At 43.1% G+C, this 13,738-nt stretch overlaps 1 protein-coding gene across 1 annotated transcript; it reads right to left on the bottom strand.

Annotated features, from left to right (window-relative positions):
- Positions 1–347: 347 nt before the first annotated feature.
- On the bottom strand, positions 348–13,266 carry TMEM108 (transmembrane protein 108). The gene is made up of 4 exons (XM_044678897.1): positions 13,180–13,266; positions 12,316–12,334; positions 5,768–5,922; positions 348–470 (listed from the first exon to the last, which is right to left on the bottom strand). The coding sequence occupies exons 1-4, from the start codon at positions 13,264–13,266 to the stop codon at positions 348–350; spliced, it is 384 nt and encodes a 127-aa protein (XP_044534832.1).
- Positions 13,267–13,738: the final 472 nt, after the last annotated feature.

Raw genomic sequence — 13,738 nt, 5'->3', positions numbered from 1 at the left:
CAGACCCAGGCTGAAGACCCCGCTAGAGGCTGGGGACAACTTACTTGACTTGGGGGTCTTGTGAGAATTATTTCCCTCACGTGACCCTGAAGACAGATACCAAGAGAAGCAACCGGCATGACCATTTTGCTTAGAAATACCTTTATTTTATAAAGCCACAGGTCATTCTGTAAAGTTTGCTTTTCAACCACACTTATAAAAAAGATGTTGACAATTTTTAGGAAAAAAAGCTGAAAATGTTTCTCATTAAGTCATGGTTACACAAAGGTTATATTTATAATATATATATGTATTTATAATTTAGAGACGGAAAGCCCAGAATTGTTGCGCGAGCGGGATGGTGCAGGTTAGATCTCAGACACTTGGTCGTTTCCTACAAACAGCGTTTCTTGACAGAAGGGGTTTACAAGGACCATCCCACTGCCTCTGTAATCTCCATTGGCTGGAGAGCGGGGCTCCGAGAGCTGGTCCTAGAGGAGAAAATGAGAGGAAAGGGCGTGAGAGAGGCACTGCAGCTGAGTAGTCAGAAATCAGCAGACTTGAGTCAGGAAGCTCTGGATTCAAATCCACCCCCCTGGCACTAGCTAATCATATCTGGTCTCAAACTCTGGCATAAGCTGCTATGGACAATTAAAGACTTAGAGATGGCAGGAGAGAACCCTGGAACTACTACTAGGTCTTAGGACAAGTAGATGATGGTAGGGAGTTGCTGCTGGGCTTCCTCAACAGGGAAGTGATATTTAAAAAATGTTCTGAAGACTCGTGTTCTTTTTGCTTGTCATTGTCACCATTATCATCACAATTCAACAACCATTTATTCAGCCTTCTATATGTAAGGTACTATGCTAAGTGGAGGCATACATACAATGATCAAGTGTGAATTAACAGTGTTGTTCCCATAATGTAAAGGTAGAACCCCTATATGTATTTTTAAACCTTTATGTTCTGTCTTGAAATTAATACTGTGCATTGGTTCCAAGGCAGAAGAACAGTAAGGGCCAGGCAATGGCAGTTAAGTGACTTGTCCAAAGTCACATTGCTGAGGCCATATTTGAACTTAGGTTCTCCTGTTTCCAGGCCTGGCTCTCTATCCACTGAGCCACCCAGCTGCTCCAATCTCCTATCTTAGTGGCACTTTTCCTAATGCCAAAGTGGGGACACATATTTGGTATATGTGTGACATAAAGGAGTGTAAGGAGAAAAGAAAGGGAAGAAGAAAAGGAGAGGAATGGGACTACAGAAGGAGAGAGAGAGGAGGGAAGAAGGAGAGAAGGGGAGAGAGAGGGAAGGAAAGGGGAAGGATAAGAACAGGACAGAGGATGAATGAGAGAGAAATGAGGAGTGCTTGTTTATTTATTTTCAAAGAATAAATCAACTTTCCCAAAAGATCTGTTTTGCAAATAGGGGAAGGGAAAGATGAATCTGGGGCTCCAGTACTCCAAAAAAGAATAAGCTTTCCCCCACCCCACCTGCTAAGTGTGAACCCTGAGCTCTTCCCTCTTAATCCCACACCCAGCCACTGCTCAGTAGGGAGGAGCTATCCAGGACCTGGAAGTTTATGAATGGGTTAGTCCTATAAAGGTATGGTAAAGTGAATATTCCCCAAAGCACCTCACATAGGGAGGGAAGCAGGGAGAGGGAGAGAGGGAGAGAGGAAATGTATGCCAAATTCCAAGTGATTTCAGGCAGTCTGATTTTCCACACTGGTTCCTCTATTCATTTTTCCCTCAATTTCCTTCTGGTGGAGGACCGAGAGCTCTGAGATGGGAGGTTCATCCAAATACAGGAGGAGAGTAAGCTACCAGTTTTAAATGCCACTATGAAATCTGTTTTGGAGAAGCTTTTGGCAAGCCATAAAATTGGCAGCTTAAATGGGGAAGAGTGAGTGAATAATTCTGAGTACAAAGCAGATCTGCGTAGAAACAAATTTAAGTGGCATATTGGTGTAACTGTGAGCAGCACCCCTAAATGTAGGCTGCACCTTTAAAATGAGAGCTCTTTGAAAGGAAACAAATATCTGTTTACACTGAAAAAGAACAGTCCTTTGATGTCGGGCAGGTTTTGTACAAATCAGTGGCCTGTATTTTGGGCTAGCAAAATGTGTGTGTGTGTGTGTGTGTGTGTGTGTGTGTGTGTGTGTGTGCACGCGTGTGTTTAGCTCATGATAATCTTCATGTGGTTCATCCACATATCACAGAATCCCAGTGATGGATGGGACCTTAAGGGTCATGTGGTCCAACCCTTACCAGAACGTGACAGTATTGACAAGTGGTCATTCAGTCTTTGCTTAAAGACCTCCAAGGAGGGGGACTCTTCTGTTTACAGTGGTAAAATGGCCCACTTTTGGATCGCTCTAATTATTTGGAAGTTCTTTTTTCATCAAGCCTTAGTACTTAGTGCCTCTGGAGAGGAGTTGGCTGAAAAATTTCCTCCAAATTAATTTCATGAGAATGCCTTTCCCCTTATAGGGCCTGGAGATGCAGGCAAACCTCTTCCTCCATGGGGTATGGCCATACCCATTGGCATTTTGTTAAGAGGACAAAGACACCTGATTAATTTCTAGTGGATGGAATCCCAATTAATATCCAGTGGTTGGGATGCCCCCAAGATGAATCCAGTGCCTAGGTCCTTGTGGAAGGGTACCCCCTTTGCCCATCCTGCAAAGGTGAATTAGCAGACTTGCTTAACCCTTCTGCCATCTTTTTCTTTGCTCCTTTCTTCTGCAGAATTGAGAGGATGGAGTAGAAGGGAAGTTAACGGTGACTTATGGCACAAGCATTTGGTAAGTATCATGTACTTGTCTAGATGGTCCAAGAGGGTGATTCCTGAACCTTAAATTCCTAGCCACTTTCTGCTTGGTTCCTCTTTGAAGCACAAGTCAGATAACAGAGATCTATGGTGGACTTTGCCAAGCCAGAAGATAGCAGCAGTCAGGATCATGATGGAATTCTTGGAGAAAAACATGGCACAAACAGATATTTACTTGTATATTTGATTAGAGAAGGAAATTTATGAACAATGTTCATGGACTCCAACTTCTTGTGTAAGGAAGTGGGGAGAGGTATAATTTCCTAGGCAGTGTGATCCTGGAATTTAGCCTTCTAGAAGGAAAAAGGAGATTTCTTGCTCAGTACTTGCCTTGGGAGTTGTGAATAATTCTACATTTTGGGATTGTACCTCTTATAGAAAGAAAAGGATTTCTTTAGCAAGCATCCTCTCTGAGGAAAGAGGAGGATCTTCAATGTGTCCTCTGTAACTGGAAAGTAGAATTATGATATAAGAGGCAGGGACAGGCAAGAAATAAGGACTTTGCACACCCCAAGATATTATGGCGAGTACAGATCTGATGAAAAGGAAGAATGGCTGTGGAACAGTTCCAAATATTTCCATTCCAGAAGGTGGAGAGAAGAGTACTTAAACCATAGTGGGGCATATAAACCTGAAAGGGTTGTGTAGGACACTGAGGGATGGCGTTTGGTGGCCTAGAGATTCACTAGAATGTGGGAGACTTGTTTGGATGGCACTCTTGAAATTTAGTTCTTATTGAGAACAACTACTGTGAGGGCACTTTTGTTTTCTTTATCTGTTTATGGGCCCTTGATAGTCCTTTGCATTTTCTGAAAAATTTAATGGGGTAAAATAAGGGCTATTCAATATCTAATGCGCATTATAGGGAGTTGGGGACTCTTGTTATATACATAGAATTATTGCGAGATTTCCAAGGTAAAACTTTGGGTGAGTTCTTTTTAAAAAAAGGTACCTTTTGAGGATCATAACCAAGATCGGATCTAGTCTGTGAACTTAGGGGGATCCTGTGCCATGAGTTATCCTTACTTGCAACTTCTACCTAATTTTAATGCCTTTGTTCTATTGAATATTTCCAGTTTCTCCTGTAGATAGTTTATTTGTTTACAGTTGCTTGCATGTTGTCTCTTCCATTAGACTATGAGCAACTTGAATGCAAGGATTGTCTTTTCCCTTACTTTGTATTCCCAGTGTTCAGTATGGTCTCTGACACATAGTAGGTGCTTCATAAATATTTGTTGACTGAATGATGTTAGTTTAGTCCTCTGGAACCAATTAGAATAATTCTTTTTTTTCCCTCATGACAGCCTGTCAAATAGTTGAAAGCACACTTTCATCTTTGTCAACTTCCCTTTGTCTTTTCCCTTTTCCCAGAGCTAACCATCTTAAGGGCTAATTCAGCATGACTGGTCAAGGACTTTCATTCTCTTGGTTGCCCTTCTCTTGACCTTTTCCAGTTGATTGTTTTCCTTATAAAGTGCAGTGGCCAAGACCCGGAGACAGGAGATCCTGGGTTCAAATTTTGTCTTAGATACTTCTTAGATGTGTGAACCTGGACAAGTCACTTAGCCTCAGTTTCCTGGTCCTTACCATTCTTCTGCCTTGGAACCAGTACTTAGTATTGATTCTAAGATGGAAGGTAAGGGTTTAAAATCAAATAAAATACAGTGGCCAGAAGTGCAACCAAGACTTTAGATGTGCTTTGCTCAGGGCTGAGAAGAGCTGTGCCATCATTTCTAGCCCAGGATGCTGTGGATCTCTTAAAAAATTTTTTTTATCTCTTGCCTTCCATCTTAGAATAGATACTATGTACTTGTTGTAAGGCAGAAGAGTGATAAAGGGTAGCCAATGGGGGTTAAGTTGCTTGCCCAAAATCACTCAGCTAAGAAATGTCTGAGGTCAGATCTGAACCCAAGACCTCCTGTCTCTATCTATTGAGCCACCTAGCTTCCCCCGCCCCATAGCTTTATTAATGGGGCCAAAAATACATTCCTTTTTAATAATAGATGGCAATTTCACCCTAATTTTTGACAGGATTATTTTTACATAGAATTACATATGATTTAAAATGTATTTATAAAAAATATAAATGTGCTGAGAGGTTCCCACATAGATCTGTGGGAAATACTTAGGGGAAGTCATCTCTTATTCTTACAGCCAGTTCTTTCCACTGCTTTTTCCTTCACTGGTGAAGGATGAAGCACATGAATAATTCCATCAGGGTTCTTCAATGATTTGCCTACTCATTTCCTGGCTAGATTGTGGCCATGGGTTTGCTGTGTGGTACACCAGGTAAACAAGGCTTTTAAGGTTTGAAAATGACCCAACCAGAGGCACAGAAGTGATCCTAATGATCTCTTGGGGTCCCTCCCAATGGCAGATCATCATTATAGAGAACTCTTGAGGAGGAACCTCTCTTAATGTTCTACAAGTTTAGGAGTTTGAAAGACTTGTACTTTAGAGGTGGTACTTTGCCCAGGATCTTCCAGCCAGTATGTGTCAGAGTCCTAACTTGAACTCAGGTCCTCTAAATCTACATTTAGTGCTCTTTACACAATACCACAGTTGGACCAAGGCCAGAGGGACTGAATGACTTGCCCAATGTCATATGGGTAGTATCTGACAGAGCCTAGAATCAAACCCAGGACCCTTCTCGATCTAGCACCATCCCTGTCTTCAGGTTTTACAAAGATATCTTGTTGTCACTGCCCAGATGATTCCCACTTACCCTCTTTCTTCTATAGCATCTTCTCTTGTAACAATGAAGTCAAATTAAGAAAAAAGAACCAACATGTTGGCCATATCTGACTACATGACTACGACTTGAACAAGATGACTAACGCTTGCTTACATGGCTGTCCTGGCCTTCAAGAACTCTCCACACCACGATGTAGCAGTAGAGGAGGACCAGAGTCACTCCCAAGACTGGCCCCGAATCTCCACGCCCCCAGGTGGACCCTACCTCAGAAGTTTCCAGGGACTGGATCTCTCTGGGCAGCTCCACAGCATGCCTGTTGAAGTAGTCCATGGTGATGGCGTTATTCCAATAACTCAGGTTGTTTTCTGGGTTTGATGTTTTCTTCTTCCTCCTCATGCAACACACTGTCAGCAAGACCGCTATAGAGAGACAGAGAGAGGCAGAAAGCAAGAATCTGGTCACTGTTAGAAGAACTCACCGAGGGGCAGCCAGGTGGGACTATCGTGCCGAGAGCCCTGGAAGACTTGAATTAAAATCCTGCCTCAGATACGAGCTGTGTGACGTTCAGCAAATCACTTCACCTGCTTCAGCTTCAATTTTCTCATTTGAAAATGAGAAAATGAGACTTTGTGGCCATTAAAGCCCCTTCTAACTCTATGATTCCTGGTGGAATGTTTTCTGTGGCCCTTGTATGTAGACTGGAAGCTAAGGGATGATGAAAACTTCAATCTGAGCCCAACAGAGATGATCTTGCTCAGTGATTAGCACCCTGAGCCCTTCCATGATATCAACCATCTACCAATATTAATTAACCAAGGTTCATCAAGGTATTACAAAGTAGGGCAAGTTGTCTGGGATAGAGTGGCAGGGCAAACCTGGCTGTTTCCACTGGAAATATATAGCTTAGGGTTGCTGAAGAAGGTCTGTATGTGGCATGTTCCTCCTTCCTCGCTCAAACAAATCTTATTTAGGTCTACTGGAGAAACTCAGTATAGATAATGTTGTTCCTTAGGCTGGAAAGATGAACCAAATTGTTTGCTGAACTGACAGGTTCACGTGGGTCACATTCTTATTTGTCTTTCTGCCCTCAATCTTCCCCAGGGGCTGGTGTGGACCAGAAAACATGGAGACCTCACTCCTGTGGTCTGCACTACACTGGCAATATCCTCTGAGTCCAAGCTGCTTCAAGAGATCTGGGGGATGCTCAGAGGGAAAGAAGGTCCTACAGACCCACAAGAAGTCCTTCGAAGAATTGGTGATCTCTAAATAAGCTTCTCTAGGGACTTTTTGATAAGAAATATCTGAACACTTGGGGAGGAGTGGTTGCTTGGAAAGAATGTACCTATGGCATTTACTAGGCTGCCAAAAATTGGGGTGAACTATTTCAAGACAGATAGATGAGTGGATGATGGTCAGCTAAAGAGGGAAGGAGGAAAAAGCAGTTCTGGTAGTTTGTATCAAAAAGGCTTAAAAGCATGTGAAAAATAATTAGAGATAGAGGACCTGGGTTTGAATTATGATTCTGATACTTATGAACTGTGCAACATTGGGCAAATCACCCTCTGGGCTTCAGTTTCCTCAACTGTAAAATGAAGGGGTTGGGGGCAGCCAGGTGGCTCAGTGAATGGAGAGCCAAGCCTAGAGATGGATGGTCCTGGGTTCAAATTTGACACTTTCTAGCTGTGTGATCCTGGGCAAGTCACCCGATTTCTGTTGTCTAGCCTTTGCCACTCTTCTGCTACACCGAATTGATTCTAAGATGGAAGGGTTAAAAAAATACCTCTGGCTCCTTCTGAACCCTGGGCTTATAAAAGATGCAGGGACCCCCATAATGACTAAATAGTTCGGGGAATTTGGGCTGGCAAAGCACAGATCATAAATTGAGAGTTGGGAAATATTTGGAAAGTGGGAAAGAAAGTCCTTTTCTCAGCACCGGCTAAAATCGTTTGTCAGAATTACAGCGTGGGAGAGAGGGAAACAAGGAAAGATGTCAGAGGCATTTCAGATGTTATGGCAAACAAACTATGTATTTACCCCAGATCTCATTTCCTGTTCCAGCTAATGCTTCCACTTCAGAGAAATGATGGCTTTCACAATGGCAGAAAGCCCACTAATGGGACAAATTTGCACAGTTTACATTTTACTCAAAGGCAGGAGGTGAAGGGTGAGACTATATTCCATGGGCCTTCCTCTTTGAGAAAAACAAAATCCAGAACCTTAGAACAGAACCTTCAATGTGCAGAAGTGGCTATTCAGGGCCAGAGAGTTGAGGCTAGGAGACTTGTCCCAGGTCACACATCACTGCCATAACTGGAATTGGACCCAGTTTTCCTGATTCCCAGTCCAGAGTCCCATAAAACTAGCTAGGTCTAATTCCTAGCTTTGACATTTACTGACTATAGGTAAGTATGTCTCCTTAATGCTCTAAGCCTCAGTTTCTGAGCTTGTCCAAGGTCACATATGACTTTTTTTTTTTGACATAACTAGTCGGGTTTCCTGATTCCCAGTTCAGGGTTCCAGATGCAGGATGGAAAGCCCCGACTTTGGAGACTGAAGACCTAGCCAGGTCTAAGTCTTAGCTTTGACATTTGCTGGCTATGGGCAAATCTCTTCATCTTCCAAGTCTCAGTTTTCTCATCTATAAAATGAAGATAAACGAACATTTGCATTATCTATCACACAGGGCTGTTGTGAGGATCATATGACAATGTCCTCTTTAAACTTGAAAGGGATAATAATAATACTAATAATAAACATTTATAAAGGTTTGCAAAATGCCTTATAAAATTCTTATTTGATTCTCACAACGACTCTAGGAGGTAGGTGCTACTGTTATCCTCATTTTATAGATGAAGAAACTGAGGTAAACCTAAGTGCCCAAGGTCATATTACTAGTATATGTTGGAAGATGGATTTGAACTTGAATCTTCATGATTTCAAGCTGAAATTCTGCCATTTATCATGCCTAGGTACTAGTTATTATTTCATTTATCCTCATATGGCTTCTAATCATGGTAATAACAACTCAAATCAAAGAATCATTGATTTCGAATTGAAAGGGGACTTAAAGGTCCTCTTGGCTGACACCATCATTTTCCAGATGAGGAAACTGAAGCCTTGTTAAATCTTCTTTTAAGATTTACAGATCTTTTCCCCAATAACCCCCAGGGTGTGCTAAAAATACAAGGATTATTATCCTTATTATACTGATGAAGAAACAAGATTCAGCAGGCAGGTGGTTATTCCAGAGTTACTTGCACAAGTGAGTTCATATTAGAGCTGGGACTCAACCCAAGTCTTCTCTTGAAGACTAGTTCACTTTCTAGCACACCACATGAGGTAATCAAGTCAATAAGCATTTATTAAAGGCCCATCATGTGTCAGGCACTGTGCTAGGTGCTGGGGATACAAAGAAAGCAAAAGAACAAAAACCTCAAACCAAAAACCAGTCCCTGTGTGCAAGCTCAAATCTCTCTCTCTTCCATTTCCCCTGCCACCATTATTGTTCAGATTTTACTATTTTAAACCTGAACTAGTACAATGGTCTCCTACTTAATCGCTTATGTTTGATGATGACTGGTGGAGAGCTGACCTTGGAGCCAAGAAAGACTGAGTCCTGCCTTTGCCATATATTAGATGAGTAACTCTAAAGCATTTCTTGGATCTCTCTGTATTCTAGGCCATGTTCTAAATGGCAGAGCCAGTGCTGGCTCCTCACCAGAATCTTCCTACACCAGTGAAAGCACAGGTTCTGCCCCTAGTCTAGTTGGAAAAAAAGCAACTTTCAGTGGTTCTCTATTACCCAATGAATCAAGTTGAAACTCCTTTCTCTGGCATTCAAGATCCACCAGAATGGTCCAAGCTTTCTTTTCTTCTTCTTTTAAATAACTCTTACTTTCTATTTTAGAACTGATACAAATACCAGTTCCAAGGCAAAAGAGTGTTAAGGGCTAGTCAATTGGAGTTAAATGACTTGCTCAGGGTTATATGGCTAGACAGTGTCTGAGACCAGATTGAACTGAGGTCCTCCAGACTCTGGGTTTAGCAACTCTATCCACTGAACCCTTATCTGTCCCCAAACTTATATATCACTGCTTTCTTACATGTGCTCCAGGATATAGCCAGGGATATGCCAAAGCCCACTTTAACCAGCTTGCTAGAGCCAAATGTTAAATTTTCAGACCTTGGAAATTGGTGAAATCAGGGCTTGATTTATTACTTTTTTGATTGTCAAGACTTAAGAAAATGAACTTAAATGTGTGTCATGAATTAATTACCCCCCCCCCCCAGAGAGCTCGTTATTAAAATATTCACCAAAATACCACTGGATATGGTCAAACTGTACTGCTTGCTTTCCTTAAATATAGCCTTTGTTTTCCTGCCTCCATGTCTTTATTCATTTTTTTATCTTTATTTCTGCTTGTAAGGCCCTCCTTACCTATCTCTACTTGCTAAAATCTTACCCATCTTTTAAGAACCAGCTCTGAATCCTGCCTCCACCATGAAAGTTTCTAGAATCTATCAGATGGTGGCCATTTATCTTCTCATGGCATTTCCACATCCTGCCTGGTATTACATTTGTCATTTATTCCCTAGGTCATTGATTCCTGATTAGACTATCAGCCTCCCGAGGTCAGGGACCATGGCTTCTTCATCTTTCTGTTCCTAGCAGCACAGTGCCTTATTCACAGCAGATACCTAACTCCCACCCAGCAAATGAGTGAAGTGTTTAAGGTCAGGGGGAAAATGTGTTTTTTTTTCTTCACAGAAAAGGGAACGTTGCTCAAGAATGGATGACTTGCTCTCTGCCTTGTTGGACCACCCACAGGTATAATAGAGTACCAGACAGTGGCAAAGAAGGTAGAGTGATTTGGCTAGGGTTAAATGGTTAATGAATGGTGAATCCAGCCTTGCCATTTCTTAGCCCAGAGAGCTTTTCACAAATACTCTGCCTCTTATGGAGTTTCCCTCTTCTTGTCCTCCCCATCTTCCCTTTTTGGTTTCCTACATAGCAGGGTCCAAATGGGCTGGTCCTCAGAGCATAGCCTTCCTGAAGTGGCTGTCTTATCCTATCCAGTCCCCACCCCAGGCTTTTAATTGGACAGAAAATAATTCTGATCTAGAATTTTTTTGATGGGTGTTGGGATAGGTTCTAGACTTGGGATTTCCCTGTGTAGGAAGCACCCAGAGAGTAGGGTAGAGTTGGCCTCAGAGCCAAGAAGATCTGTATTCAAGAAGACCTGCTTGACATCTCCTTGCTGTGTATCTGGGCAACTAAGATTCTATGTTTCAGAGAAGGAGCATTGGTCCAGGTAGTTTATTACAGGGAGCTCCTTACACCGTTGAAGACACAGCTCCAGTGTCTGGCTGTATCCTTTTTAAAAAAATTTTTATTTTTTTTTTATTTTTGGGGGATAAAGGAGAAGATCGATAGTGTGTATGTAGAAGATCTAGTTACTTCCCCGCAGGATGCAGAAAGAGGAAATTGGGAGCTTGTCTTCTCTTGAGTGGCTCCCCCATTCCTTTACCACAAGAGGCTTCTTTTCCCAATGAATCTCTCTTGGGAAAAGCTCCTTTCCCTGGGTTCACCTCTAGGGAGGCAGAATCAGGTGCCTGGTAGGGCATTGGACCTGTGGTTCTGATCTAAGGCCAGTTTGTTGGAGAAGAGAACACTTGAAGAGTGGGTTCCTGGGCTCAAAGGGCCAGAGCAGCAGGCAAGAGCAGTGTCTGTCCTGAGGGGGGCAGCAGACTCCACCATATCTGCTGCTTAGCCAAGAGTTTAGGAGGAGCTTCTGTGTGTTCCCAGCATGTTGGAGAATCTAAAGACAAAGCATCTCTTGGCTCAGTCCTCCAGCCCTCACCTACTTTAGACCTGGACAGCGGCTAAAGAGACCCTTGAAGTCCATTGCCAGATAGGACTGCTGCCATTTGGAATTGCTGGGCTCTCCCATCAACCAACCAACCAACCAACCAACCAATCAATCAGCCAACACACATCGATTGATTAAAACACTTACTAAATGCCAGAGAGTGGGTTAGGCCCTTGGGGGTGGGAAGGGGGTGTTAAAAGACAAAAATGAAATAGCCCCGGCCTTCAGAGATCTGCCATTCTATACAGGGCACCCCAAGGGAGCAAGCCCAGCCCGGCCCCCCCAGATCTTTGTCTCCTGCAGGGGGCTACCCCAATGTTGGCCCAAAGGATTCAGGCTCTGGACCATTTATTACCAGTGGTGAAGCCAGCCTGATAATGCCCACAGGATTGCTATAACTGATATCATTATTATTCTTGTTTTAACACAGTAATGGTGATGGTGGGGGAACCAAGAGGGGGCCGTGTGGTATAAGAGAAGACATAAAGGGGCAGGGGCAGGGCCCCCAGGAGGACAGGGGTTTTAGCAGGAAGTCTCTATTTTGTCTCCATCTATCAAATGGGGAGAATGAACCCTGCCCTGCCTACCTCCCAGGGCTGATGTGAGGGCCCAGAGAAAGACCTGGAAGGCTTTTGTGAATTGTCAAAGGCAATACACATGGGAGACATTCTTTTTCTTATTATTACCACTTGCTCCATCTACAGACTTTCAAGGTGGGCTTCCTGGACCCCAAAGGACCCCTCATATTCTTGGCTATCTAAGTGAGGTCCTGTTGGAGTTAATCATGGGATTTAGACCTGGAAGGGCCCTTTGAGACTGTCTAGTCCAAACCTCTCATGGGAAATGATTTGTTCAAGGTCTTCCAGGTGGTAGGGAGCAGAATCAGTTTTTTAACCCACGTCTAGAGAGTTCAAATCCAGTCCATCCAGCTCTCCAGCATACCGCCAAACCATTCATTGGCCTGAGAGCCCCAGAATCAAGTAGACAGAGCCCCATGGAGCACTGAGTTTTCAAAACTGGACAAACCTTACCACCTGATTACTATTCTTATTAAAACTCATGTTCTGTCTTAGAATCAATACTATGTATTGGTTCTAAATTAGAAGAGCAGTAAGGGCTAGGGCAATGGGGGCCAAGTGACTTGCCCAGGATCACACAGCTAGGAAGGATCTGAGGCCAGATGTAAACTTCCTGTCTCTAGACCTGACTCTCAGTACACTGAGCCATCTAGATGCCCCACTAAACCCTTATATTTTGTCTTAGAATCAATTCTATATATTGGTTCTAAGGCAGAAGAGTGGTGAGGGCTAGGCAATGGGGTTAATTGACTTGCCCGTATAGCTAAGAAATGTCTGAGACTAGATTTGAACCCAGGACCTCCTATCTCTAGGCCTGGCTCTCTATTTACCAAATCACCTAATGGCCCCCCTCTCCTCCTGATTATTTTTAAAAGTGTGATTATTCTTCTGAAGGAAATGTGGAAAAATTTTCCTCCATTTCTCTTGTATCCTATGCAAAGTGGCACAGGGCTGTCTGAGTGAGAAAAAAGGCCTCCTTCTATTCCAGTGGTTCCCAAACTTTTTTGGCCTTCTGCCCCCTTTCCAGAAAATATATTACTTATCCTCCTGGAAATTAATTTTAAAAAATTTAATAGCAATTAATAGGAAAGATAAATGCACCTGTGGCCATCACCACCGCACCTGGATTAATGCAGCACCCACCAGGGGGCGGTAGTGCCCACTTTGGGAATCACTGTTCTACTCTAATGGAAACCCCAGGGCTCATCACTGGGTGCCTTTCTCATACCTGCAGTACCCTCCCTCCTTCCTGCCTCTCAGAATCTTTAGCACCCTCTAATACCACCTCCTTCAAGATGTTTCCTGATTCCCTCATGGTTAGTCCCTTCCCTCCTTCCTTCATTATTTTGTAAGTTCCTTGAAGGCAGGAGTTGCCTCCTTGTTGCCCCTGAATCCCTAGAACTTAGCACAGTGACTGGATAAATGCCTGCCAAGTGAGTTGAGTTCTAGATATGCAGAACAGAGATTCCATGACCAAAGGGTGCCATGAGGTTGTGGTCTGACCCACTACATGATATTCCAGCATGGCTGGAAGGCAAATCATTCAGTCATGAAGAAAACAGTGGGAGGGCAACTGGAGTTGGAACTTGGTGAAGGTTTGGTGTATTTGGATCCAAGAGGGTGTAACAGGGTCAGGGGGAAAAGAGTATCAATCTTGGAGTTCAAGATGCTGAGGTCAAGTCCACTGCTTTCACTTAAGGGAAACCACTCAGACCCCCTGGATCTCTGTTTCCTCTTCAGTAAGATTAGGAATTTGAACTAAGGTAATAAATCAGTGATCTCATGAT

This window comes from Gracilinanus agilis, chromosome 5 (assembly GCF_016433145.1).
Source record: "Gracilinanus agilis isolate LMUSP501 chromosome 5, AgileGrace, whole genome shotgun sequence".
NCBI lineage: Eukaryota > Metazoa > Chordata > Mammalia > Didelphimorphia > Didelphidae > Gracilinanus > Gracilinanus agilis.
Note: the sequence above shows the minus strand (reverse complement) of the source record. Positions and strands in the feature narration are given on the sequence as shown.